Source organism: Chiloscyllium plagiosum, unplaced genomic scaffold, assembly GCF_037043375.1.
Source record: "Chiloscyllium plagiosum isolate Xiang-an unplaced genomic scaffold, Cpla_swu_hap1 HiC_scaffold_12, whole genome shotgun sequence".
NCBI classification, from domain to species: Eukaryota; Metazoa; Chordata; class Chondrichthyes; order Orectolobiformes; family Hemiscylliidae; genus Chiloscyllium; species Chiloscyllium plagiosum.
Window position 1 is genome coordinate 106672451 of NW_028270150.1, and position 27612 is coordinate 106700062.

At 41.6% G+C, this 27612-nt stretch overlaps 1 protein-coding gene and 1 long non-coding RNA gene across 5 annotated transcripts in view; one reads left to right on the top strand and one right to left on the bottom strand.

The window, feature by feature from the left end:
- The first annotated feature begins 11823 nt into the window (after nucleotides 1–11823).
- The window catches only part of dgkh (diacylglycerol kinase, eta), a 601101-nt gene continuing 585312 nt past the window's right edge, over nucleotides 11824–27612 (top strand). The window contains exons 1-2 of one of the 4 annotated variants that reach the window (XM_043694442.2): nucleotides 11824–11959; nucleotides 25421–25600. In XM_043694442.2, coding sequence (XP_043550377.1) covers nucleotides 11909–11959; nucleotides 25421–25600 — 231 coding nt within the window. In that variant the 5' untranslated portion in view covers nucleotides 11824–11908. Of the gene's footprint in view, nucleotides 11960–25252; nucleotides 25601–27612 lie in introns of those variants that run through there. The other 3 variants (XM_043694440.2, XM_043694441.2, XM_043694447.2) reach the window with 3 other exon arrangements.
- The window catches only part of LOC122551881 (uncharacterized), a 421034-nt gene continuing 410640 nt past the window's right edge, over nucleotides 17219–27612 (bottom strand). Inside the window, exon 3 of the long non-coding RNA XR_015758961.1 lies at nucleotides 17219–21482. This is a non-coding gene — a long non-coding RNA (uncharacterized LOC122551881). The remainder of the gene's footprint in view (nucleotides 21483–27612) is intronic.

Here is a 27612-nt window from a genome sequence, read left to right on the forward strand (position 1 = left end):
CTCCCACAAGGCGTTGTGGGTTGACCCACAGCAGGTGGACAACAGCGATTCAAGGCAGCTCACTGACATCTTATCAAGGGCAAATAGGGATAAGCAATAAATGCTGGCCAGCCAGCAATGCCCACATCCCACAAATTATTTTTAAAGAAAGATAAATAATTGTCTTTCACACATTTGTTATAAATATCAACTACTCCATGTCACATAGTGGAAAATATACTGTTTTTGTGATGTAGGAAACACAATTTGGGGAAGACACAATCACCAATGAATTGGGAAGAACTCTGTTGGACTCGTTCAAATCGTATAATGGGACTGACTTATACCCATCAGAGAGGGCAGATGGCACCTTGGTAAGACCATCTGAAAGACAGCACCTATGATGGGGCAGCATTCCCTCAGTACTGACCCTTCAACGGCAATGCAATCCCTCAGTATTGACTCTCTGATAGTGCAGCTCTCCTCAGAATGCCCCTCCGACAGTGTGGAACTCCCTAGGTACTAACCCTTTGGCAATGAGATGCTCTCTTACTATTGACCTTTCAAAACTATGGTGCTCCTTCAGTACTGATCCTTTGACAGTGCAGAACTTTGTCAGCACTGAACCTCCAACAGTGCAGTTCTTCGTCAGTACTGAACCTCCAGAAATATGGTGATGTCTTAGTAGTGGTCCCTTGACAATTCAGCCGTCCCTCTTCCCTTTGTTTCAGCTTTATTTGTTGCATTCTCTGTCATTATGTCCTCAATCCTCTCCCCCCACTCCAGTAGGACTATCTGTTCTTTCCAGTTGGGAAGTTAGACACTGTTGTTCTGCCATTCTCACATTCCAATCACTATCAGCAGCCTTTTTCCCCCTTCTCTCCACTCCCACACTACAGTATAAATGCTGCCCTCTCCACACCTTACGTCACCCCCAGTGAAGAGTCATTTAGACTCAAAACACTAGCTTGCTCTCTCCATGGATGCTGTCTGATCTGTTGTGATTTCCAGCACTTCTTTTGTTTTAAACCTCCTCATGAGCCTGTTCTGAGCCAAAACAAAATGGCCATCAACAAATCTAGACAGAGGGTTGTACCAACTGTCTACCCCAATTCTGTGGTTTCATCACCCTTCGTTGTCCACTTAGAGGAAATATGCAGAATCCACAGGCACAACAGAAACCTTTAGGGACACAAGGACATTGCAGAGTTGGGATATATCATTATACCCTGAGGTATCTTCATTTAATTTTGTTAAGTTTCCCCTGCAACTGTATATGTTGTTATGGACCAGGCCAGACACCCTCAAGCATTTCAAGAAGGTCGCCCAGACTCTAGCTTATTTAGTTGTTTTAGGCAGCTGTGAGGTAGATATTCCAGGAGTGATGCAGCTGGTCAAGCCACTTGACTTCAAGTCAAACAGAATTTATTTAGACACCGCCAAATCAAACACAAGCAAAAGAAAACAGAATTTAGAATAACACCTATTCGGAAATCCAACCAACACAATATCCCCACAACTTAACGGAGAAGCTGTCCCAATTTCATGCAACGTCCCCATACACACACCCCTTGGCAAAAAGGTAAGTTCAAATGCAGGTTCTTACAGGAGCGATGTTAGAGAGGGGACAGTCAGCGAGAAATGTCTGTTGAATCAGGGAACCTTTTTTCCTAGCAGCTTTCCTTGACCAGCAGCTTAGTACAGACTGCTTGCTAAAACCAAACCAAACCAAACCAAACCAGAAATAAATATCCTGAACTGGGAGAACTGGCCACTCCCCTTTTATCGTATAAGTGTTTTTAAAAAAACCTAAAAGCCTTTTCCCTAACTGTTGCCTTGGGCCGTATTTGTTAGCCATGAGCAAAGTGTCTAAACACAGATAAATCAGAATCTCTGCCTTTTACAAACCCTCTTAAAATAAAATTAAGGACAATGTAACCTTGTTAAAGGAGCAGCATCATCACAAAGTTACTGGTGGTCATTTGACTTTTGTTTTTGTTACAATCCCCCATCAGTGTCTGTTTGAAGTGTAAGTCAAGGTGGAGTAGCATGGTGGCTCAGTGGTTAGCACTACTACCCTCCAGCACCAAGAATCTGGGTTCAATTCCAGCCTCGGGCAATTGTCTGTGTGGAGTTTGCACATTCTCCCCATGTCTGTGTGGGTTTCCTCCAAGTGCTCTGATTTCCTACCACAATCCAAAGGTGTGCAGGTTAGGTTAATTGGCCATGCTAAATTGCCCATAGTGTTCAGGGATGCGTAGGTTAGGTGCATTAGTCAGGGGTAAATATAGAATAGTAGGGGAATGGGTTTGGCTGGGTTACTCTTTGGAGGGTCAGTGTGGACTTGTTGGGCCGAAGGGCCAGTTTCCACACTGTCGGGATTCTAGTCTATTCTTTTATCCAAAACGAGTAGAAACAAGGATTTCTACTTTAAGTTTCCATTATTTTTTTCAATTTATTTTGTTACAGTTCCTCATCAGGGGTTACCTAATTTGGTTAATGTTTATTAAAAAGAATAGAAAGGAAGATAGGTAGCAGCACTGTTCCCAAATCATTAGCTGAAAGTGATTGGTTCCTCAACACATAGCACAGAAAGAATTGGTCAAAGTGTTGGGACTTAAGGACAGATAAAAGGAGGGAAAGGTAGAGAGAAGGTGAGATTTATGAAGAGTATGGCAGTGTTTAGGGACAAGGCAGCTGAAGGCGTGGCAACTGGTCAAACTACTGGACATTGAGCAAAACAAATTTACTCAAACACTACAGTACAAATACAATAAAAGAAAGAAGAACTTAGAACACCTAACTCTCTTGGAAAACTAAACAGAATAATAGATACGGTAACTATTACTAATTAACTGTTCCAATATAGTAACATCCCGTAAAATCTCTTGGTAAAGAAGCAAATTCAGAAATCAGATTTTCTCATAGGCAGTGCCCACAGTAGGAAGGGAAACCCCAGCTTCTTGCTGTAACTGAGAGACGGTACAAAAATTACCTCTACCTCTTCAAGACTTCAGCAGCTCCTGCTGAACCTAAAAGCTAAAAAAAAGAAACAGGATTCCTGGTCAGGTGAGGTGAGGAAAACTGGAAATGCTCAAGAGGTGAAATTGGGGATGACAGAGATCTCAAAGATCCCAGACACTCTGGTCCACTCGTCCTTCAATCCTCATACCTTCCAAACACCTTCCCATGCAATTGCAGAAGGTGTAACACCTATTTATTTTCTTCCTTCCCACTATCCAAGGCTGAAGAGATACCTTCCAGGTGAAGCAACAATTTTTCTACACTTCAGTCAATCTAGTCCATTGTATTTGCTGCTCACAATGTGATCTCCTCTGTGTTGGTAGATAGGATTGTGAAGAGGGTGTTTGGTATGCTTTCTCTTATTGGTCAGAGTATTGAGTTCAGGAATTGGGAGGTCATGTTGCGGCTGTACAGGACATTGTCAGGGTTACAGGGATGAGGTGGGTCTGGGTGGACTCCTCTTCAGAAGGTTGGTGTTGGCTCAATGGGCTGAATGGGCTGCTTCCACACTATCAGGATTCTATTATTTGTAAGCACGTTATCTCTGCTGAAGAACAGGCATTCCAGTGTTGCAATGCATGGCTCTTACAGGCAAATTCATGATAGGGTTTCTCACTGGACCAAGAGATCCCTGTTGATTTTTAAGAGTGGCTTCTCTCTATCAACTGCCACGGACACAGGTAGAGCTGCAGAAGGAAAATGGCTTCCTCTATCATGATATCAGTTAATTCTGCCATCTTGTTTTGTAATGAAAAGGTACATGTACTTTTGGCACAAAGACCACACACAGGTCTACTACTTTTTTTTCTCTACAATGTGGAAACAGGCCATTTGGCCCAACAAATACACACTGACCCTTCAAAGAGTAACCCACCCAGGCCCATTCCCCTACTCTGTTACTCTACATTTACCCCTGACTAATACACCTAACCCACACATCCCTGAACACTATGTGCAATTTAGCATGGTCAATTCACCTAACCTGCACATCTTTAGACTGTGGGAGGAAACTGGAGCACCTGGAGGAAACCCATGCAGACACGGGGAGAATTTGCAAACTCCACACAGACGTTAGCCTGAGACTGGAATTGAACCGGATCCCTGGTACTGTGAAGCAGCAGTTCTAACCACTGAGCCACTGTACCACCCTTCTAGCTCCCCCTTTAAAGCAACTATAAAATCAAAAGTAAAATGTCAATAATGTTCCTTGCAATGGACGTCTGCAACCTCAAGTCTCCCCGTGACCTTACTGTGAAAGAGACTGATATTATGTGATTGGCAACTTTAAAGATGATGTCATGTTACATCTGAAAGATGATGCCCATCAACCTTCCTCAAAAGTGCATTTTCAAGATAACCTCAAACTGGAATTACTTTCCGTGGTTACAAAACAATGTCATCCATTACGTTGGGCATAACTTTGATTGATGCTTCATTCCTTGTGTTCTGAAGAAAGATGACACTTATAACAGGTAGGTTGAAATCCAAGGTGATTAAACATTGCACTAAAGAGATACCTTCAATAGATTTCTATCCTGCAAGAGCTAAATGGCAGGTTCTCTGGTGCAAAGCATTTTTTGAGCTCAGTGCTAAAATTGACATCTTTCCCCAAAGTCACAGGAACTGACATCTTGTAGAATAGCTTCTGGTAGATATTGTTTTCTCAGTTTAGTATTGTCCATTAGCCAGGATATAGTCCAACAACATAAGGGCGGCACAGTGGCACGGTGGTTAGCACTGCTGCCTCACAGCGCCAGATACCTGGGTTCAATTCCCTCCTCAGGCGACTGACTGTATGGAGTTTGCACATTCTCCTCGTGTCTGCGTGGGTTTCCTCCAGGTGCTCCGGTTTCCTCCCACAGTCCAAAGATGTGCAGGTCAGGTGAATTGGCCATGCTAAATTGCCCGTAGTGTTAGGTGCATTAGGTGAAGGGCTAAATGTAGGGGTATTGGTGGGTTGCAGTTCAGCGGGTCGGTGTGGACTTGGGCCGAAGGGCCTGTTTCCACACTGTAAGTAGTCTAAAAAAAAGTAATCTAATCTAAAAAAAACATATGGATTGTATCATCAAGAATCCACCGGGTTGTCTCTATATAGCAGATGACATCACACAATACATGCCAGAAGGACACATGCAAATGACACTAACCTCCATTAGCTCATGGCAGTGATAAGAAAACATGGCCTTATTTTCATCAGGAAAAGAACATCAAGTCAACTTGAGTCAAATACATTTCTGGTGATCAATCTATTCACCACATGGTATGAGACTTTACTGAAATAAATACAAAATCCAGAAGCTGTCCACATTACAAAACAAAGATGACACAGAACGATATCTTTTTTTCAACTGTTCAACCTCATATATTCCAAATTTTGCAGAAAAAAAACTTCTCTTTTAAAATCTTCTCCACAAAAAACACACCAGGCTAATGATACCACCAGCATACTTTTTAATTTCTCAAAAATGCTTTGGTATCCAGCAAGTGGTCATTCATATTATTATCTCCAAAGAGAACCATTAATGTAGATGTATCTAAGAAAAGCTTTGGACCATGTCTATTAGAGGATGACAAAGTTAAAAATCACACAACACCAGGTTATAGTCCAACAGGTTTAATTGGAAACACAAGCCTCTTTATGACAGCTCAGGTGAACTACTCCAACTTAGAAAGGGAAATTCTCCCTTTTGAAAACAGCCTCTTTATTCAACAATCACAGTACAGGTTTGGGGCAGCAATAGAATCCTGAAACATAGTTCTTCCAAGAGCCCTATTATACACAGTTCTTCCATATCATTACTATAGCGTTACATTTTTCAACGATAGTACACAAAGGTTGGAAGGGCTTCTGTCCTGGGAGACAGGAGATAGGTTAAAAATGTGCTAAATGGGGGCTGCTACTTCTGATGGGATGTCTGGTCTGCTTGCATAATTACAGGTGTTAGTTCTTTTGTTTTTTAAATGAGTAAATGTTAGTAAAAATAGTTGGCCTTTTTCTCTAAATAAGTTAGAAATCGTAATAAAAGAATGAAGGATATTAAGCTGATGACTGCAGCTGTGTGAGATTTATTTACTATTTGCTGGTATAAGCTTCATTCATTCATTTCAAGCAAGCACTGTTTTGACAATTAATTTCTTAAAGGGATAATGGCCCATTTAAAAGGTAATGTTAAAAGATATTTAACAGGTAATATTTAGTGGAGACTTGATGGGGATGGTATTGTTCTGTATGCTGAGGTAAACACTGCTTGTAGTAAGGGTTAATAAGGTGTGGAAATGCAGTGATGGGTTTGAAAGGGTTGTTCTCAAATTTAGATATGAAAGAAACCATGTTATGGTAAATAACGGGTTAGTAAAAGGTTGTGAATGACTGAACGAGAACCCAGTATTCCTGAATCTCACAAGCTATCATCATGATAGCTTGTGAGTGAGTTAATAAAAATAGCCTGTAACACAATATCTCAAAATGCAATATCTCACAGTATCTAAGAGAGGCCTCAGAGCATGTCTATTATAGGATGACAAGCCTCTTTATGACAGCTCAGGTGAACTACTCCAACTTAGAAAGGGAAATTCTCGCTCTAGATTTCAAGATGCAGCAGGTTCATGCACACCTCATTGACAAGCAGTTCGTTGTTCATACTGACCGCAAACTGTTGGAAATTATACATCTAAAACCAATCACAATTGCACCCAATGACTGAAATGATGATCACTCCAAAGGTATGATTTAGGGGTGGTTGGTGGTTCAGTGGTTAGCACTGCTGACCTCCAAAAATAAAGATATTATCCTCTATTGAATCTGTTGAATCCATGTCTCCACAGTGATCACATTCATTTTAGTCCTAGCCAAGCAGAACAGATTCAGCAAGCTACATGTGATATTGACCAGCTGCAACAGCTCAAAAAGATTCTCATTAACGAAGGGTTTGAACTCATTCAACAGGTCCTTGAACGAACATGTTCCTTCTGGCCATTGGGTGAAGTTCATTCAATGATTTCAGCAGCAGGGAGAATTGATTGAGGCACTTTTGACAGATTTATATTCATTAGCAATATGTTGAGTGTATGGAATTTTAAAATATAAATTAATTAGAGATCGTATCATAGAAGGTGTCAGGGCAGTGAATTGTTAGATTTCCTTCAATCTAAAGAGGTGCCCATGTTGGAACAGGTGATCCTACATATGACTCAGGCAGAGATCAGGCCCAAAGACAGTGGGATACAAGAAAACTTTGGGATTCTCCCAACACACTTGGATGGGTGGCCTCACTGTTACCCTCTTGATGGCCACCAAAATACCAAAAGACCAAGAATCAATGACAATGTCATTGACCACATTTGGCTATTCAAGGGATAGGTCAGTGCAAAACCACAAATACAATTAATGTCCAGCAGGGGGAGCCGAGTATTATGACAGAGGGAGATTGGCACACTTCAAGAAATACTGCAAAAAAGTAACACTTTCATCACCACAAGAAAAATCCTACAAAGGAACAGGTACCTGACAAATTAAAATCATTTACATAGAAAAGAAAAGGTCTTGCAAATAAAGGATGAAGAACAGTCTGCTTGGGTTTCCTTTGCTCAGTCTGGTTTCCTACCACAGTCCAAAAATGTGAAGATTAGGTGGATTGGCCATGCTAATTTGCCCCATAGTATCCAGGGATTGTCCTATAGTGTCCACACAAGGTGGATTAGTTATGGCAAATGTGGGGTTGTGGGGATAGGATGGTGGGCTGGGTCTGGGTGGGATGCTATTCTGAAGCTCAGTGCAGACTTGATAGGCCAAAGAGCCTCTTGTTGCACCGTAGGGATTCTATGATTCTATGTGCACAAAAGTAAGCCAGTACCTTGTAAGATGAGATCAAGGAGAGTCAATAGAGGTTCTCGACCATCATTTAAAGGTACAAGGGTACAAGGTACAAGAATTTAAACTTGACACAGGAGCGCAGCTTAAATATTGGCTGACAACTTTTTAGGTTAAAGTCAGTGAATGTTCAACGACATAAAACTGCAAGGTCCAGGGGGCACAGATCTTCAGGTGCATGGTCAATTCATCCCAAATGTTAGTCACAAAGTTCAAAGGGAAGGAAACAGCGAGTGAGGATAATGGTTTCTTTTTCAGGTTGACAACCTATACCCATTGGTGCCCCACAGAGATCAGTACTGGCGCTGCACCAGTTTACAAAACATATTAATGACTTAAAGGAAGGAAGTGAATATACTGTCGCCAAATTTGCAAATGACACAAAAATAGATGGAAAGCCAAGTTGTGAGAAGGGCACAAAAAGTTTACTGAGAGAGATTGATAGGTTAGATAAGTGGGCACAAAAATTTGGCACCTTGAGTAGAATGTGGGAAAATGTGATATTGTTTAGTTTGGAAGGGAGAACAAAAGAATAGAATATTATTTAGCTCAAGAAAAATGTCATAGAGCTGTAAAAAAAAAGGGACTTGAGGGTACTTGTGCATAAAACCAGAAAGCGAGTACACTGGTGCAGCAGGTAATCAGGAAGGCAAATGGAGTTTTGCTCCTTATTTCAAGGGGGGTTGGAATACAAGAATAGGGAAGTCTTACTGCAATTATATAAGGTGATGATGGAGTACAGTGAACAGTTTTGGTTCCCTTATTTAAAGAAAGACATTATTTCATTTGAGGCAGTTCAGAGAAGTTTCACGAGGGCGATCCCATATGGAGCGATTGTCTTATGAGCAAAGGTTGAGCAGGCTGGGATTCTATCCATTGGAATTCAGAAGAATGGGAGGTGATCTCATTGAAATATGTCCCATTCATAAATGTTCTGATGAAGAGTCACTGGACTCGAAATGTTAACTCTGCTTTCTCTCCACAGATGCTACCAGAGCCGCCGAGTTTCATCAGCAATTTCTATTTTTGTTTCAACATTCTTAAAGACTTGATGGGGTAAATATTGAGGTGATGTTTCCCCTCATGAGAGAGTTTAGGACCAGTGAGCATCATCTCAGGATATAGCGGTGCAAATTTAAGACTGAGATGAGAAGGAATTTCTTCTCTCAGACAATTGTCACTCTTTGGAAATCTTTGCCACGCAGAGGCCAAAGCATTGTACATATTTACAGCTGAGATAGATTCTTAATCAGTAGGGAATCAAGGGTGCAGGAATCAAGGGTGACTCATCATCACTTTATACAATTACAGTTAGACTTCCCTATTCTTCTATTCCAATCCCCTCAAGTCCCTTTATATTACAGCTTTATGCAATTTTTATTCAGCTAAATAATATTCTATTCTTTTGTTCTTCATTCCTAATGAAGAACTTTTGCTTGAAATGTTGACTCTCCTTGGATGCTGTCTGACCAGCTGTGCTTTTCCAGCACTACACTTTTTGACAGGGAATCAAGGGTTACAGGGAAAGAGTAGGAAAGTGGATGTGGGTAATATTGGATAAGCTATGATCCTAATGAATTGGGGAACAGGCTTGACAGTCCAAATGGCCTACTCTTATGGACAAGAGATGAGTGAGGTGTTCTGAAGGATCATAACACTTCACAACTGAACGTAAATCTATGTCCTGCTGTCTTTGAGAGAATGGATATGGTGCTCCAAATGGAGGAGAATTTTACCAAGAATTTCCTAAGATATTCAGAGCCTTCTGAAAATTAAAACAGGAATACCACATTATTCTGCAACATTACAAATGCTTTCCTGAGTCCTCATTATGTTGTACAGCTAGTTAACTGCTCTCGGAGTTCCCTGAGCCTCGACTACAAAGAACCTATGGAGATCTCCATACCCTCCGTACATATACACGGTCTTCTTGCCTCTCTGCCTGTCATCAACTAAGGACTCATTTTCACTGATTCCCAAATTGTCTTCAATAACCTATGAAACCTTTTCAATAGGTCCCGTCCCTATTTCTAGGCAGAATTAAATGTAACCAATGTTTTGGAACAGGCAAATGTGACACCCTTGAAATTATCCGTATCCCTGAATGTGATAACGTTCACCAGGTTCTGGCTTCCACAGCACAAACTGATAAAACAAAAACATAATTCATGCAACAAAAAGATGCTAAGCCCATCTGCCTGTATACGCGAAGGAAAATTCTCCATCCTCCAATGGAAAAGATTGGACAGCTTGATTAAAAAAAAGTAGGGTCATTGCTACATGACACATTGGTGCTCAGGTCTGGTCACAATTTCAAACTCAGAAGAGAGTTAAGATTATGTATTGATCTCACTCAGTTAAACAAAGGAATTCAAAGAGAAGTCTATCTGATTTTGTCAGTTGACAACAGTTTGACCAAATTAGCAAGAAGCAAGTTCTTACTAAGTTAGAACCAAACAGTGAATTGTAGCAAATATCTCTAGGCTCTAAGTCAAGACTGCTGACTGTATTCATCATGCCTTTTGGATGGTATTATTTTACTCATTTATCGTTTGGAATTTTGTCAACACCAGAGATTCTTCAGAGAGTGTGTCAGGGATTCTGGTATGTAAATAAGGAGCTGTTTGTTACATGGACAAAATCCTACTACATGTAAGACAAAAAAGGAACATGGCCTTGAATTATTGACATGTTAAGAACATTACAGAATGCAAAACTTACATTCAATCAGAAGGGCCTTCCATTCAGTTGATCTGCTCCTCCCACCTTTTTCTAGATTATAAAACCCATTCTTTCACCTTTTCTCTCATCAGTTCTGAAGAGAGAATTTTGGATTTTAAACATGGGAGGCAATCTCAATGAGACATTCAAGGTTAGGAGTTTGATAAGGTAACCACTAAAAGACTGCTTCTGTTGGTCAGGGAATCTAAAACACGGGGTACAGGGCAAGGGTAAGGGGGCAATCACTTAGGACTGAGATGAGAAATTAATCAAAGGGTTGTGAATCCACACAATTCTCTACCCAGGGGGTGGTTGTCCATTGTTAAATATTTTTAGGGCTGGGATAGACCATCTCTTGGGAAATTAGAGGCATAGGGTTTAGGCAGGAAAGTACAGTTGAATTCCAAGATCAGCCATGAACTTAATGAGCATTGAAGGCTTGATGAGCCAAATGGTTTACTCCTGACCCCATTTCCTGTGTTCTTATGAGTTTCAAATGAATAGGTAAGGGCAACATTTGCCTTGCAAAGATCAATACATGGAGATTCAGTTTTGGAGATAGTCATATTGCCATCCTGATTGGATAATGATTTTAGAGGATTTAAACAGAGGATGTTCAGTGTTGTCCTAACTGTCTATTACAATATTGCAAAGAAAGTTAGTTTTGCTTTAATTAGACACTAGAAACGTAAAAAAAAGACTCCCAGAAGGAACGCGACTGCCCATTGTCGATTCACTTCAACCAGAAAGGTACGCAAGCTGATGTATTATCTCAGCATCAATGCCAAATGGAGGCTGGTTGGAATTTGATTAATCTATGGACAACACAATGGGTCCTTCCCAAGGTGTGAGAATTTAAAGCGTGTGAGGGAATTCCAACATTGGACGGCACCAATTGAAATGCTCATTTGGGAAGTCACTACTGACACGATAGACCACATGGCCTCCATAGCTTTAGATCATCTGCCCGTCATTTATTGTGTTCACTGAACCAAACACCTTGGGCATGGATACACCCGGGCCGACGGCGCTACGCGAATGCAGGTAGTGGCTGCCCAGGGAAAGCCTTGCTCCTCAACCCTCGGCTGCGTCACCGACATCTCGGGAGATGGTCCAGCTCCTTATTAGGACAGAGAGTGAATCACGTGGAGGCGATACAAGCAAAACAAAAACAGCCCTCCTCCTGTCTGCTTGCTTCAGCAGTGTGGGAGAGGGAGGGGATAGGAGCTAGTCGGCGGCTGAGCTGCTGAGAGATCTGGATGCACAGAGCATTGCTGCAGAGGTTCCCCGGCAGGCAGGGCTGCTGAGCTCAGTATGGAGGATCTGTATCACTCTTACAGCCGGAGTCCCGTCTGGGAAGAACTGGTGGGTAAACTTCACTTCTCATCGCTTTGACTCTGGTGCCAGGGATGTCCGTCATGGTTTTGTAAGTTGGAAATTAAGATGACGGGGATGGTCACATTGCATGGCTGGAGGGGGCGAAGGTGAAGTAACAAGCTGTTTTTTTGTGCCTGATCTTTTGTTAGTGAGTTGTGGGATGGCAGTGCTGTAAATATGGGGTGTCTGACTTGTGACAACAACAGGGACAGCGCCTCTCACCAGAACATACAAGATTTTCCGACCGGGGAGTGGGGTAAAAATAACAGGGAGGCTGTGAAGTTCAAACAGGCTAAAGCTGGAGAGGGGAGATGAAGGCGTTGAGATTTGAGCCTGATTGGGTGCACTCTGACTGATCCAACTCCAGGAGCCGAGCAGCCGCGTTTCAATTCATCAATATCCGAGACGGGGGTGGGAAGTCGTTTCGAAATTGTTTGATCTCATGATTGCCTCACCCATTGTTCATGTAAAAAAGACACAGAAGGACTGGAAACCTTCACTCCGCCCTTCGCAGTCTTTCCAATAAATTAGCATTCGTTAAAAACCTGCATGGGTCTGCCGGATCGAAAATATTGTCGCTGTGTTTTTTTTCTGCCCCATGAAATTAAAGTTCCTTGTCCGATATATCAAACTGCATAACCCAAATACGGCGTGATTCGCAGCTTTCGTTCCTTGCTGGGTTCGTGTATCGAAATTTGGGCAATTTAATATCAAATTGATTCAGTCACATGGCCGCTCTATATCTCTATGCACTGTATGTGGCAGAGAGAGATTGTGCGCCCGTATGTCTGTCAGCGCTTCTATCTGTATGTGTTGGTCTGTATGTGTCAGTTTGTCTGATTGTGTTATTGTATGATTTTCTGAGTGTATGGGATTGTCAGTCTGTGCGTGTGTGCCTGTGATTGAGCAATTGTGAGTGACTGTGTGATTGTCCATTTGTGTGTGTCAATCTGTGCTTGTGTGTGACACTGAAGATCAACGTCGCAATCTGGTTTGTACTTTAATTTCGGTGCAACCTTGATTTTCATAATGTTATCCTCTTCTCATTTCCCACAGTCTGTTTTTTTCTGATGGGACTTTAACGAGCAGTTTTACATCCAAGTTATTTTCAAAACCTGCAATTAAAGTAGCTCAGGACTAATTTACAGGCAGAACCCTGATGTGTTTTTGTTTGAAAGGTGGAAAAATCATATTTGTGTTTAAAGTAACTTGACTGGTCCGAGATATACCCAAACACTCACGGATAGTTTGTTGATCATCTCTAGGTCTGGTCATGTATGTGCAGCTCAACATCATTTTAATTCACAAAGAGAATGCTGGAGAAACTCAGCAGGTCTGGTAGCATCTGTCGACAGAAAAACAGAGTTAATGTTCAAATCCAGTGACTCCTTGTCAGAGACTTTTCTCCAGCATTCTTGGTGTTTGTTTCAGATTTAAGGCATCAGCAGTCCTTATCATTTTGATTCACTTTCGGTTTTGTCAGCTTTGAGCTGTGTTGATTCGAATATAAATGCTTGAGTGAGAAACTGAGGCAAGTTGCACACTAGAATACTGTGTTTGGTAACAGCACAAGTGGAGAACTACAGCTGTCAATGTCTTTTTTTCCCCCTTGAATCTTATTTTTGACTTTTCAATAATTGATTTTTCTGTGCTACTTCACATAAGAGTGAAGTGGGACAGGACCCATTGTTGTCTGTCAATTCCTACCCTGCTTTGTTGGTTTCTGTTTCATTCATATCCCCAGAAATCGCTGGGGGTGCTGGGTGGTGAACAGGCAATGCACTTTGCACATCCAAGTTGACATCATTTGCACACTCCACTCACAATACAATATCTGAAACACACACAGTTTCCAATCAACATTCCGTGGCCCATGCCCCAATTCTCAGCAACCATTACTGGCACTTGGACTATCTTCTATAAACAAAGTGGAAATGTTCCCGTATTTTTGTTTGAAACTTCAGTCCTAACAGCTCCTGTCTCAGTCCGGAATACTTCAGTCAATCTTGGACTGACTGATGCATGCATTTGATTTTCCCAATAGGCGAGTGTTCCGCAACTTCCTCCAGGATCTGGTAAATCAGAATTAGTTTGCATTAGTATTGATTGCTCTTGGAAGTGTGGCTATCAGTGTTTTCCATGTCCAAGATGTTTCTCTGTGAGAATGAATGAATTCTTCCTGGATGTGCATTCTGCGACTCTCCTCTCTGTGACCGATGGTGTGTGTTGAAAATTGCAGGCCAGGAGCATTTTGCTTATTTCACTTTGTGCATATGAGGGCTTTAGCACTGCCAAAGCATTTGATAACCTCGATGACCAAGATGTTTAAATGATTGCACTGAGCCATTATATATTTATGTTAATTTCAAACCAAGATAATCAGAGTGTATTTTTGTGGTGATTTTGACACTGAGACACTGTCCAGTTGTTGGGTAAAACCTATTTTTTATATTTTGTACAAAGTTAACTCTCTTTGTAGATGGCATTAAACTTAAATTTTGCATTTAAGTTATTCAGTTACAATCCTTAAGCAGGTTTTCTTCAAGGACTCAAGTGAAAGAACAACTGGATCCTCATTAAGAGATATTTTGTTAGCAGCATATAAAACTAGCTACTCAGTGCAATCTAGCATTTGAGTGTGACTTTCAATAGTGCCAGTGTTAAGTCATAGTCATAGAGTCAGACAGCATGGAAACAGACCCTTCAGTACAACTAGTCCACGTCAACAATGTCCCCAAACTAAACTAGTGCCATCTGCCTGCATTTCATCCATATCACTCCAAACCGTTCCTATTCATTTACTTATCCAAATGTTTTTTAAACGTTACAATTCTACCTGCATCCATCACTTTCTCTGGCAAAGTATTCAGGGAGTTAAATGAGGAAGGTAAAGAGGGTTTTTTTTTTGCTTTTGGTTTTGCTGAAAGATTTTCAATTTCAGAAATTGATTCCTACTGTGCTACAGGAGAAATAGCTGGTTAATTGGTGGATATTGGGCACATTATTAAGATTTATTCTATTCTTGAGATTCAAAACAAAGCAGCAGCTGGTGGTAAGGGTTATTAAAAGATATTTTAAAAATGAATATAAAGCGGAATACAATAAGTGAGTGGTCCCTTTGAACACATTAAGGAATGCAGGACAAGTGATCTGTTATAATTACAGCACATGGAAGTTTCTGAATACCAGTTTGGTCCACAGCAAATGTGCTTGCGGAAAGCATTTGAAGTTTGAGAAGCTTCAGCTCAGACTTTATAAGCTTGAGTTTAAATTACAAACAGTGCAACATGCGAGGGTAGGATTATTTGTACCAGAAAGCAACCACACTTCTTAGGGTTGGATCATCTGATTTTCTGTTGGTGTTCAGGGACAGGGGAGTATGACTGAGTGAGGTAGGTAAGATCGCCCAAAGGGCAGTTGTCCAACAGGTTTGTAGTTTTCTTTGAGCTTGTCTGGTTGACAGAATGGGCAGCAGGAGGGTTGAGCTAAGTGACTACGCCATCATGGTACAGGAATCTGAGGTTGTAGATTAACTGTGAATGTAGCAGTAATAAGTAACAGAATATTTAGGAGGACTGATACTGTTCTTTGCAGCAAAGAGCGTGAGTCCAGATGCATGTCTAGTCTGCCCTGTACCAGGGTTTCTGACTTGAGAGGAACCTGGAATGGGAGTGTGGATACAGACATCATAAAAACCAAAAGAACTGTGGGTGCTGTGAATCAGGAACAAAGACAGAAGTTGGTGGAAAAGCTCAGCAGCATCTATGAAGAAAAATCAGAATTAATATTTTGTTTGCGGTGATCCTTCCTCAGTCCTGATGGTAGCTAGGAAAATGTTGTTGGGATATATGCAGAAGGGCGGGGGGAGGGGGGGGGAGAAAGAAGTAAATGTTTGGTGGGGATAGAGCCCAAAGAGAGAGAAGAACAGTTGGAAAGACAAAGGAGTTGATAATGATCTGGCTAGGATGGTGAACAGCTGTTATTGGGAACTGTTAGTGACTAACAATATGTAGTATGCAATGGCAGACTATGTGATTTAAAAAGGCCTGGTGTGTGGGATAGGGGGCTAGGACATGGGGAAATTCAGGCCCTAAAATTATTGAACTCGATATTGCATCTGGACGCTGCAGTGTCTCTTCTACATTGCGGAAATGAACTGTGGACTGGGTGACCGCTTCACAGAACATGAACTGGACCAATGTCCTATGCAGTTGCAACATGACCTCCCAACTCCTTTACTCAATGCACTGACCAATAAAGGAAAGCATACCAAATACTTTCTTCACTATCCTATCTACCTGTGACTCCACTTTCAAGGAACTATAAACCTGCACTCCAAGGTCTCTTTGTTCTGCAACACTCCCCAGGACCTTACCATTAAGTGTATAAGTCCTACCCTGATTTACCTTTCCATAATGCAGCACGTCACATTTGTCTAAATTAAACTCTATTTGCAACTCCTTTGCCCATTGGCTCATCTGATCAAGATCCCATTATATTCAAAGGTAACCTTCTTCGCTGTCCATTGCAGCCCGTTTTGGTATCATCTGCAAACCTACTAACTATATCTCCTATGTTCACATCCAAATCATTTATATAAATGACAAAAAGCAGTAGACCCAGCACCAATCCTCTTGTAATGTTCCAATCACATTTTCACTGATATGTATCTCCATCCCTGCTCCATCTCAGGTGGCGGCATCAGAACTCAAGCTAGAGCCCCATAAAATTCCAGGTTCCTCTCAAGTCAGAATCTCTGGCACTGGGTCCTTCAGCCCTCTATGTTGTGCCAGCCTTTTATTCTACTCTAAAATCAGACTAACCTAAATACCCTTCATTGTACTAACTTCCATGTGCTTATCCAAGAGTTGCTTAAATGTCCCAAATGTATCTGACTCTCCTACCACTGCTGGCAATGCATTTCACACACTCACCATTCTGAGTAAAGAACCTACCTCTGACATCTCCCCTAAATCTTCCTCCAATTACCTTCAAATTATGCCCCTCGTGATAGACAATTCCGCCATGGGAGAAAGTGTCTGGCTATTCACTCTATCTACGCCAGGAACCATCAGTCGAAGTCCAATGTGTGGAGGATGCAGCGTGACCGTCTTCAGCTCAGACACCGCAGACACTTGAAGTGATGGTGGTGGCAGAAAATAAACACATTGGCAGTAACCCGGGGACGGCGGCAAGTGGAGGAGCAGAGAGGATGAAGTCTAAGAGGGGAAAAGATGAGCTTTTGAAGCAGTTTCAGTTCTAGTAATATCAATTTAATATTAATTATTCAGTATTTTAGCATTTATACAATTTTTTTCAGTAATTTATTCTGTAATCCAAGATGGTGCTGGAACGTGGTGATATCCATTTTGCACTGTACCTAGGTACAAGTGACAATATTAAATAAATCGAAACCTTAATGGATAATTGGGGTAGGTGGAACCTCTACAAATGGGATGGTCTACACTTGAACCAGAGGATTACCAATAGCTGGGGGGAGGGAAATTTGCTAATGCTCTGCGGGAGGGTTTAAAATAATTCAGCAGGGAGATGGGAACCTGAATTGTAGCTCGGAGAGTAGTGAGGTAATCAATAAGGTTTCAAGGACACAGGAGTGTACTGGCAGGCAGAAAGGCGGTTTAAAGTGTGTCTACTTCAATGCCAAGAGAATCTAGAATAAAGTGGGTGAACTTGTGCCATAGGTTGGTAATTGGGACTCCAATGTTGTGGCCATTTCGGAGACATGGGCAGAGCAGGGTCAGGAATAATTGTTGCAGGTTCTGGGGTTTAGCTGTTTCAGTAAGAACAGGGAAGGTGGTAGAAGGGGGGGGAGGAAGTTTGTCAAGGACAATATTACGGTAGCAGAAAGGATGTTTGATGAGGACTTGTCTTGAGTTAGTATCGGCTGAGTTTAGAAATAGGAGAGGTCACCCTGTTGGGAGTTTTCTGCAGGCCTCTGAAAAGTTCCAGAGATGGACAGAAAAGGATTAAAAAGATGACTGTGGATCGGAGCAAGAATAATAGGGTAGTCATTATGGGGACTTTAACTTTCCAAATATTGACTGGAAACGCAATTGGAGAAAGTGAGGACTGCAGATGCTGGAGTACCAGAGTTGAAAAATGTGGCGCTGGAAAAACACAGCAGGCCAGGCAGCATCCGAGGAGCAGGAGAATCCTGCTCCCTGGCCTGCTGTGTTTTTCCAGCACCACATTTTTCAACTCTGGAAACGCTATAGTTCAAGTACTTTTAAATCGGTCAACTTTTGTCAAATGTGTGCAGGAGGGTTTCCTGGCACAGTATGTAGATAGGCCAGCAAGAGGTGAGGCCACATTGGATTTGGTACTGGGTAGTGAACCTGGCCAGGTGTTAGATTTGGAGATGGATGAGCACTTTGGTGATAGTGACCACAATTTGGTTAAGTTTACTTTAGCAATAGAAAGGGATAGGTATATGCCACAGAGAAAGAGTTATAGCTGGGGGAAAAGCAAATATGATGTAGTTAAGTAACATTTTGGATGCATAGGATGGGGAATGAAACTGTAGGGGGTGGGCACAATTGAAATGTGAAGCTTGTGCAAGGAACAGCTATTGCGTGCCCTTGATAAGTATGTACCTGTCAGGCAGGGAGGAAGTGTTCGAGTGAGGGAACCGTTGTTTACTAAGAACTTGAATCTCTTTTCAAGAGGAAGAAGGAGGCTTATGTAAAGGTGAGACATGAGTTAGGGTGCTTGAGAATTACAAGTTAGCCAGGAAAGACCTGAAATGAGAGCTACGAAGAGCCATGAGAAGTCTTTGGCAGGTAGGATCATCCTTTTCCCTGGATGCTGCCTGACCTGCTGTGCTGTTCCAGCAATAAAGTTTCAACTTTGATCTCCAGCATCTACAGACCTCACTTTCTCCTCCAGGATCAAGGAATACCTTTAGGTATGTTAGGAATAAAAGAATGACTCGAGTAAGATTAGGGCCAATCAAGGATAGTAGTGGGAAGTTGTGTGTGGAGTCCGATGAGATAGGGGAAGAGCTAAATGAACATTTTTCGTCAATATTCACAACGGAAAAAGTCAATGTTGTTGAGGAGAATACTAAAATACAGGCTATTAGACTAGATGGGATTGATGTTCAATGGGAGAAGTGTTAGCAATTCTGGAAAGTGTGAAAATAGATAAGTCCCCTGGGCTTTATCCTAGAATTCTCTGAGAAGCTAGGATGGAGATTGCAGAGCCTTTGGCTTTGACCTTTATGTTGTCATTGTCGACAGGAGTAGTGCCAGAAGACTGGAGGACAGCAAATGTTGTCCCCTTGTTCAGGAAGGGGAGTAGAGATAACCCTGGTAATTATAGACCAGTGAGCCTTGTTGTGGGTAAAGTGTTGGAAAGGATTGTAAGAGATAGGATTTATAATCATCTCGAGAGGAATAAGTTGATCAGGGATAATGAACACGGTGCCTCACAAACCATATTGAGTTCTTTGAGAAGGTGACCAAACAGCTGGATGAGGGTAAAGCAGTTGATGTGGGGTATATGGACTTCAGTAAGGTGTTTGATAAGTTTCCCCATTGTAGGCTATTGCAGAAAATACAGAGGCATCGGATTGAGGGTGATTTAGTGGTTTGGTTCAGAAATTGGCTCGCTGTGAGAGGATCGTGGTTGATGGGAAATGTTCACCCTGGAGTTCAGTTACTAGTGGTGTACCACAATGATCTATTTTGAGGCCACTCCTGTTTTTCATTTTTATAAACGACCTGGATGAAGGCATAGAAGGATGGGTTAGTAAATTTGTGGATGACACTAAAGTCGGTGGAGTTGTGGGTAGTGCCAAAGGATGTTGCTGGTTACATAGACATAGATAATCTGCAGAGCTGGGCTGAGAGGTGGAAAATGGAGTTTAATGCGGAAAAGCGTGAGGTGATTCACTTTGGAAGGAATAATAGGAATACAGAGTATTGGGCTAATGGTAAGATTCTTGGTAGTGTGGATGAGCAGAGAGATTTCGTTGTCCATTTGCATAGATTCCTGAAAGCTGCCATCCAGGTTGATAGGGTTGGTAAGAAGGAGTACGATGTGTTAGTTATTATTGGTATAGGGATTGAGTTTCAGAGCCATGAGGTCATAGAAAGGGTTCAGAGGAGATTTATCAGGATGTGGCCTGGTATGGAGGGAAGGCCTTATGAGGAAAGGGTGAGGTACTTGAGGCTGTTTTTTGTTTGAGAGAAAAAGGTTAAGAGGTGACTTTATAGAAACATACAAGATGATCAGGGGATTAGATAGAGTGGACAGTAAGAGATCTTTCCTCTGATAATGTTGGCTAGCACGAGGGAATATAGCTTTAAATTGGGGGGTGATAGATATAGGACAGATGTCAGAGGTAGTTTCTTTATTCAGAGTAGAAGGGGTGTGAAATGCCCTGCCTGCAACAGTCGCAGAGTCGTCAATTTTAAGCGCATTTAAATGGTCATTGGATAAACATATGGATGAAAATTGAATAGTGTAGGTTTGGCAGGCTTCACATTGGTTCCACAGGTCGGTGCAACATCGAGCACCGAAAGGCCTGTACTGCGTTGCAATTTATGTTCTAGGCTGGCATTTATTGGCCATCCCTAATTGCCCTTGAGAAGGTGGGTGTGAGTCTCCTTTAGAACTGCAGTCTTTTTGGTTTAGGTACATTAACATTGCTGTGAGGAAAGCAGTTCCAGGGTTTTGACCCAGTGAAAGTGAGGGAACCACATTTTCGTTTCCAGTCAGGATGGAAGGACAGGAACTTGTAGATGGTGGCATTTGCACGTATTTTCTACCCTTATCCTTCCAAGTCGCAGAGGTCAACAATTTTGAAAGATGCTGTCATTTGGTTGATGTTTTAATTTGCTGTTTGAGTGTCTCTGTCCAGCACACTGCTCATGACCAGTCATAAGAAATCCATTTGGTTTAGCTCTGATTTCAGCCAACTGTGCAATGAATCTACAGTCATTGTGTAGGTGTGGTTTAAAACAACTAGTTTAAACAACTGGTATGGCATTTCAGATACAAACTGATTTTTATCTGAACCTCATGTTTCTGTCTATTCAAGTCACATTCTGTAAGCTTCATTGTGTGTTTGAGTTCGGTGGCTTAATGAAATCGTGTGCTTTTCTGTTACTTTTTCCACACCTCCTGGATCTCAGTGTTTGTCTTTGTCTTCAAAGTCCATGTTTATTCTTGGGTTCCTGCAGATGTATCCTACATTCTTTCAGTGTCTCTGTTTCATGATTTTTCGTTCAATGTATGCTTTTATCTACGCAATTCCTCTCCGGTTATGCTCCTCTAACAGTCACCTCAATGGATTTCCATCACTTGGTTCCACTTGATCTTCTGATTAGAGTCATGCATCTCCATCAATGAATTCTTTTCCATCCTGATCTATTTTTGGCCACACTTTTGCTCACCTGCAATTTGGTCCCATACGTTTTGGCTGCATCACCCTTTTTCCAGGACTAAAACCTAAAGTGCTGAACATATTCAACAGGTCAGGTGGCGCCTGTGGAGACAGAAATAAGAGTAAACATTTCAAGTCACTGTCCTTCCTTCAAGACTCCCTCCTCCCTTGATCTTATGACAGAGGCTTCACCTCTGTCATAAGACTTCCAGTCTTGAAATGCGCTGCAGTTTCCTCCAGCAAACCATGAGGAAATCAGAAACTGATACCTTCGGCTTGGCAACAACCTCATAAGGTGACCATCATAATCATCACCTCTCCCCGTCTATAATTCAAGCACAACGAGGTTGCTTGCAACTTTAACATCCCATTCAGCTTTGAGCTTAAACTCTAAACGCTGAACCTTACCATAGAAAAAAATCCCCGACTGCCATACCATCTGTCTTTGTCACTTACAGACATAACTATTAGAAGGCTCTCCAGAAAAGGGTAGCCTTCTACACATCAAATCTATTCCCTTGGTATTCTCTTCATCCCACCATTTGCTGATCTATACTGACCTCCAGTCAGCTGATACCTCAAAGTTAAAATTCTCATTGTTAGAGTTAAACTGTCACTTCGCCTCCCACTTCCTACAACAGTCGTCAATGTTTAATTGTCAAAGTCTATTTTTATGGATCATTTTATTTCCTTCCCAATCACCCCTTAACTGCTCAAGTCCTGTTCCCTTCTCTTGTGCATTGACCACTATGATTACTGGTCATAACTTTGTGTTCCATGTACTTCCTCAATTTTGACATTTTTCTTCATTTAAGATCCTGTTTATAAATCACATCTGATATTTTTGTCACGCCTGCTTCTTTGGCTCAGTTTCTGTTTTGTTTTTATATCTCTGTGAAGTCCCTTGAAATATATCCTCCATTACTGAACACATTACATAAATAGTTTGAAAATGTCTTTCTATATTATGTCTTTAATTTTTGTTTAAAGTTTGTGTTTGAGTTTTCATCTCTTTGGGAACTCTTCTGTGTGTAACTTGTGCCCCTTACCTGAATCTCTCTGTCTCAGTACTTTGCCTCTGGTCTGTATAAGTGTGTGCTTCTGATATTGTTTTTCTATCTAATTTCATGTTTGTCTTCTTCTCCTGTACCATTTTCAGTATTTGTCACTCACCTCTCTATCTCTTCCTTAATCTCTGTACCTCTCTTCTATGTTTCTGTCTCACTTAATATTTTTGTGTTTAGTTTTTTCTCCTTCTGTACCTGTCTTTTTGGTATTCCTTTCTCTCAGGACTTTTCCTTCCTGATGTTTGTCGTTCAATCTCTGAATGTCTTTGGCGACAGCCATCCAGACTTAGTTTCTCTGTATCTCAGCCTCTTACACTCCCCTCGGTACAGTGGATTTTAGCTCATTTGCTCCAGACACTGACATATGGTACTCTTTCTCTCACACTGCATCTCTCTTGCTTTGTGCACGGGCCTTTTGGTCTCAGTCTCTCTCTGAACAGCGGTTTATAAATCTCTCTGTATACCGGCATTTCTGTTTCTCTATACACTGACCTCTAGCTCTGTCTTTTGCCTTGCACTGGCGTTTAGCACTTTCTTTCTTTGTTTCTCTCTCTCTCTCTCTGTGTGCACAACAGTCTGTGTACAGCCGATTATGTGTGTTGCTGTCTCACTTCCTTTGTCAGTTTGTATGCCTCTTGCTTTCTGGATCTGTGTATGTCAGATGTTCTCAGTGCCTTCCTCTCTCTCTTTTAAAAAAAAGTTGTAATCAACCTGTTCAGAGATGTTACTACACACCTCTGGAGCAAGTGGGACGTGAACCTAGGGCATCGATCCTGCTTTTACTCTGCGTACCTGTGCCTATGTTTTTTTAATTCCTGTCTGTTTCACACTTGCTATTTGTGCTTCTGTCTCTTCATTTTCTTCAGGCTGTCTACCTCGGCCAGTCTGTCTACCTCTGTCAGTTTTTTTCTTCATCTAGTTTCTTTTCCCCAGTCGCTTATCTAAGTACCTTTTGTGTTTGATGTCAACAGTGTGTCTGAATAATACAATGTGTTTTTCTCCTCCGACCTATATATTTCTATATCTGTGTTTCAGCATTTCTGCCATTGTTCAAATGCTGCTTCTATGGAATATCTTTTTAACACATTAAAGGTGTAAGTTGTTCATTGCTTCTTCATTTGCGTGATTTTTCCCTATCAGTACAGAGCTCACTTCTGCATGTTTCAAATCAGTTTTTACAGTTTGTATAGGTCTCAGTCTGCTTTTATACCTGCCATTCATCCTGCATGTGTTCATGGCTGTTTCTCTTCTGTTTCTGTTAGGCAACAGCTCTCTTGCTGAGTTTTTTCCCCCATTATCCAGCTGTCTGCTGCTATCTTTTTTTTCTTTATTCCAATTTTCTACCCATCAGTCTGTATTTCTCCCTTACTTTGCTGTGGTCTCTTTCTCTGTCAATTTCCCAATTTCTTTTCTATGTTTCTCTATTACAATGTTCCTTTTTATTGTACATTTCTTTCTTTTTGTGCCTGCAAGTTTCATTCTTTCTCCATTTTCTTTATTACTATCTGTCTTTCTGTTTTATGGTTCTCTCCTAACTACTCACATTTTTCTCACTTTTTAGCTTTGTTTCACTTTATTAAACTTTATGCTTGTGTCTCTGTCTCCCATTCTCTTTATATCCTTAGTTCTCTGTTTGTATCTGATATCATCTATCTCAGCATTTCTCTACATTTCATTTTTTTTATCTCTGATCATTTTCTCTTTATTTATCTCTAATACTATTATCTCTACATCCTTGTTTTGCTGTGCCTCTCTCTTGGTTTAATTTTTTTTTTACATGGCTTTGTGTGTCTTTTGGTTCCTTTCCGTAGTTTTGTAAGTCATTCTCTACTTCTCCCTAGTTGTCTCCACATTTATTTGTTTATCCTTTTTTTTGTTTCTGTGCTTGTCTCTCTTCCCTGTTTATCTGGATCTCTCACATTCTTAATTCCAATTCCTCACTTTATTTATGTTTCTCTCATTCAGCTTGTTGTCCATTATTTCCCATTGTTTCTCTCTGTTTATATCTCAGTTTCTCCCAGTTTTTCTCTGTCTCTCTCTCCCTCTGCATTTGTGTTTGTTTTTCTTTGAGATTGTCTGTTTCTCTCCACGCATTTTTTGGCATCTTGATTTCATATTTCTGTGTTTCTGTCACACCTCTTACTCTCTGTCTTGCACTTTTTCTGTATTCTCTCTCACTCCTTGTTTCACTTTTTGTTTCTGTAATTATTTGAGTTCTCTTACTTCATTTCTGTTTCATTGGATTTATCTTTCCCTTTGCAATTTTCTGTTTTTTTCTTACTATTTCTTATTCCCTTTCCTTTAGTCCTCCTATTTTTCGCTGCATCTTCCACTGTTGGTTTTGTGTCTCTCACTGTGTGTATAATTCTGAGTTTAATTTTCTTTTTCCCTGTCTTTGTTTACAGTTGTATATTTCTGTGTCTCTTTAATTTAACCTCGCTGTGACTATCATTTTCTCTATTGATCCTTATTACATTTTTTTTTGTTTCTACATCTTAATCTGTCTTTATTCGTTTATCTGTCTTTACCTGTTTGAGCTGTGCCCCCTCTGTCCTTATGTCTCATCTGTTTTACTCGCCTTTTCTGACTTTCTCTACCTTTACTCCTGCTTGCCCTTTTCTCTCCACTTCTGCCTCTCTTGATTCTCTTTATCTGCCAAATCTCCATCTCCGCCTTTTACCTCTACATCTCTATTTCGTCCCTATCTTGGTTTGTGTTTTATGTTTCTGTATCTCTTCGTGTCCCCCGCCCAACCTTTTGTATTTCTCTCCCTCCCTCCCCCTTCTGTCTCTATCTCTCTTGTTGCCCTCTTTCTCTCTCTGTGTCTCTCTGTCTCTCTGAACTTTCTGTCTCACCCTTTGCCCAGAGTCCGGCTGGAACATGGCGTCGAAGCCCGGAGGCGCCGCACCGCGCTGGGCTGGCTCTGACAGGAAAGCGGCTCAACCTCACTCCAAGTCTTCCTTCTGCCCGCAGGAATCGGAGAAGGCGGCGGCGGGGATGGCGGGCGCGGGGGCCGGAGCTCCGCAGCAGCAGCATGCGGCCGGAGGCGGCCCGGGAGCCACCGGGGACGAGTCCTCCGACAGCGAAGGGGAGCACGAAGGGCCACAAAAACTCATCAGGAAAGTGTCGACCTCCGGGCAGATCAGGAGCAAGGTAAGCTTCAGTCAGCAAAGGGGTGGGGGGAAGGGGGGAAAGGGAAAAAAAATCAGGCCGCGGCTCCGGCTGCCCGTTGCTAGGCTCGGTTGCTAGGGAGCGGCACCGATGGCAACCCCGCTGTCCCCATGGCAGCAGGAGTCAGGCAGCAGCAGGAGGACCAGGCCCCAGCTGCTGGGCCATAGCCAGGTGGGCAGGCAAGGTAGGCAGGTGATTCCTTGGCAAAGATGCTTTCACCCATAGGGTTGGGGGGTGTCCCTGGTCATCCTATCTTTGCATGGCTGATTCCCACTGCCAGTTTTGTGCAAAACTTGGCACGGTGCTGTTAACGCCTGATGGTCCTGCAGTGCTTCCACTGGGAATGGCAGGCTGGAACACGACAAGTTTGTGTGAAGTTCCCCTTTCGAAGTATGGAATATAGGATGAAATAGTTGGCATGTACAGACAAGTGATATAACTGTATCAAAATCATGTGAGCTGTGACATTTGGTTAAGCAATTTTTCGAGATACCATTTCAGGAAACGTTTTTCATTTGTTTACAAACACAATCAGGCAAGTAGCTTAACAATACATTCTTATAATGATTTTCCCCAAATAAAAATGGTTTGGAGTAAAACAACAAAGTTTGTTTTCACGTATTTCGCATCAGTGTCTGCAAAATGGCATGTACTGTTTATAAAATATTGAATCTGCTTTTAAATTGTGCAGAGCTTCCTTCTTAGGACTAGCTTGAAACTCTGAAACTCTAATTTGTTGAAGAATTTGGGGCAGAATATTAGCCGAGGAATGAAAAGTATTTCAATTTTATCAACATCAAATTTCTACTGTTGCCCAGAGTAGTTCCTAGCATATTCCAAGTGTTGGAGAATAATATTGGCAATACACATAGACTGGAATAGTTATATATAAAACGGAGCTGGATCAGAAGTTAAAGTGGGGATGAATTTCGATAAATTTCATATTATCTGTGTGCAGAATATCCTGGGACAGGAGACTGGTGCAAATTTTCTTGGAATTCATAGGACTGAGTCTGTTTCACTGTTAGTAGTGATTTGCAGTTATTTAATTCACTCCGGTAAATGTCCACTCCAGAGACATTATCGACAACTGCACCAAACAAAGAAGTATTAGGAAAAATGACAAAATAGACATGGTAAAAAACACAGGTTTTAAAGTCACAAATGTATCTCTGAAATGGTTCATAAAGGTATTCATCATTGCTTTTGTATGTATACATTGTCATAGTTAATCTTTCTTCAGGATAAAGTGCCGTTACCAGTTAGAAAGCTTATTCTGAAGTTTCTGGTTCAGGTCCCTGACAGAATTTGAATATGTAGCCTGAGTTGGCACTTCAGTGTATCACTGAGAAAAGGTCGCATTGGTGAAATGGCCCTGTCTATTCAGATCTGAAAATGTGTTGCTGGAAAAGTGCAGCAGGTCAGGCAGCATCCAGGGAACAGGAGAATCGACATTTCGGGCATAAGCCCTTCTTCATTCCTGAAGGAGGGCTTATGCCCGAAACGTCGATTCTCCTGTTCCCTGGATGCTGCCTGACCTGCTGCGCTTTTCCAGCAACACATTTTCAGCTCTGATCTCCAGCATCTGCAGACCTCACTTTCTCCTGTCTATTCAGATGCATGATTTGAAAGAGTTTTTTCGTCTTCTCGGTCAAGATTGCCAAGAATATTTAATTCACTTTTTCTTTGTGGGGTCTTGTGTTATGTTGTTTGGCTGCTGCATTTGACTACACTTCACAGCCTGTAGAGTACTGTGTAAAATACCAGATGTTTGAATAATAATAGTTAGTGGGTGCATAAAAGCCAAAGGTAGTTAAATATTATTTGAAAGAGAAGCTGACACAAAAATATAGAAGTGAATTGTACAACTGTCCTCATGTAGAGGCAAACAATGGACCAAACATTATGCTATCAGAGATAAAGAATGCTGACAAATTGATCAGTGAGTGAATGCGAAATGGTCAGGCCAGGCATGGAGTACCAATAGATGATCT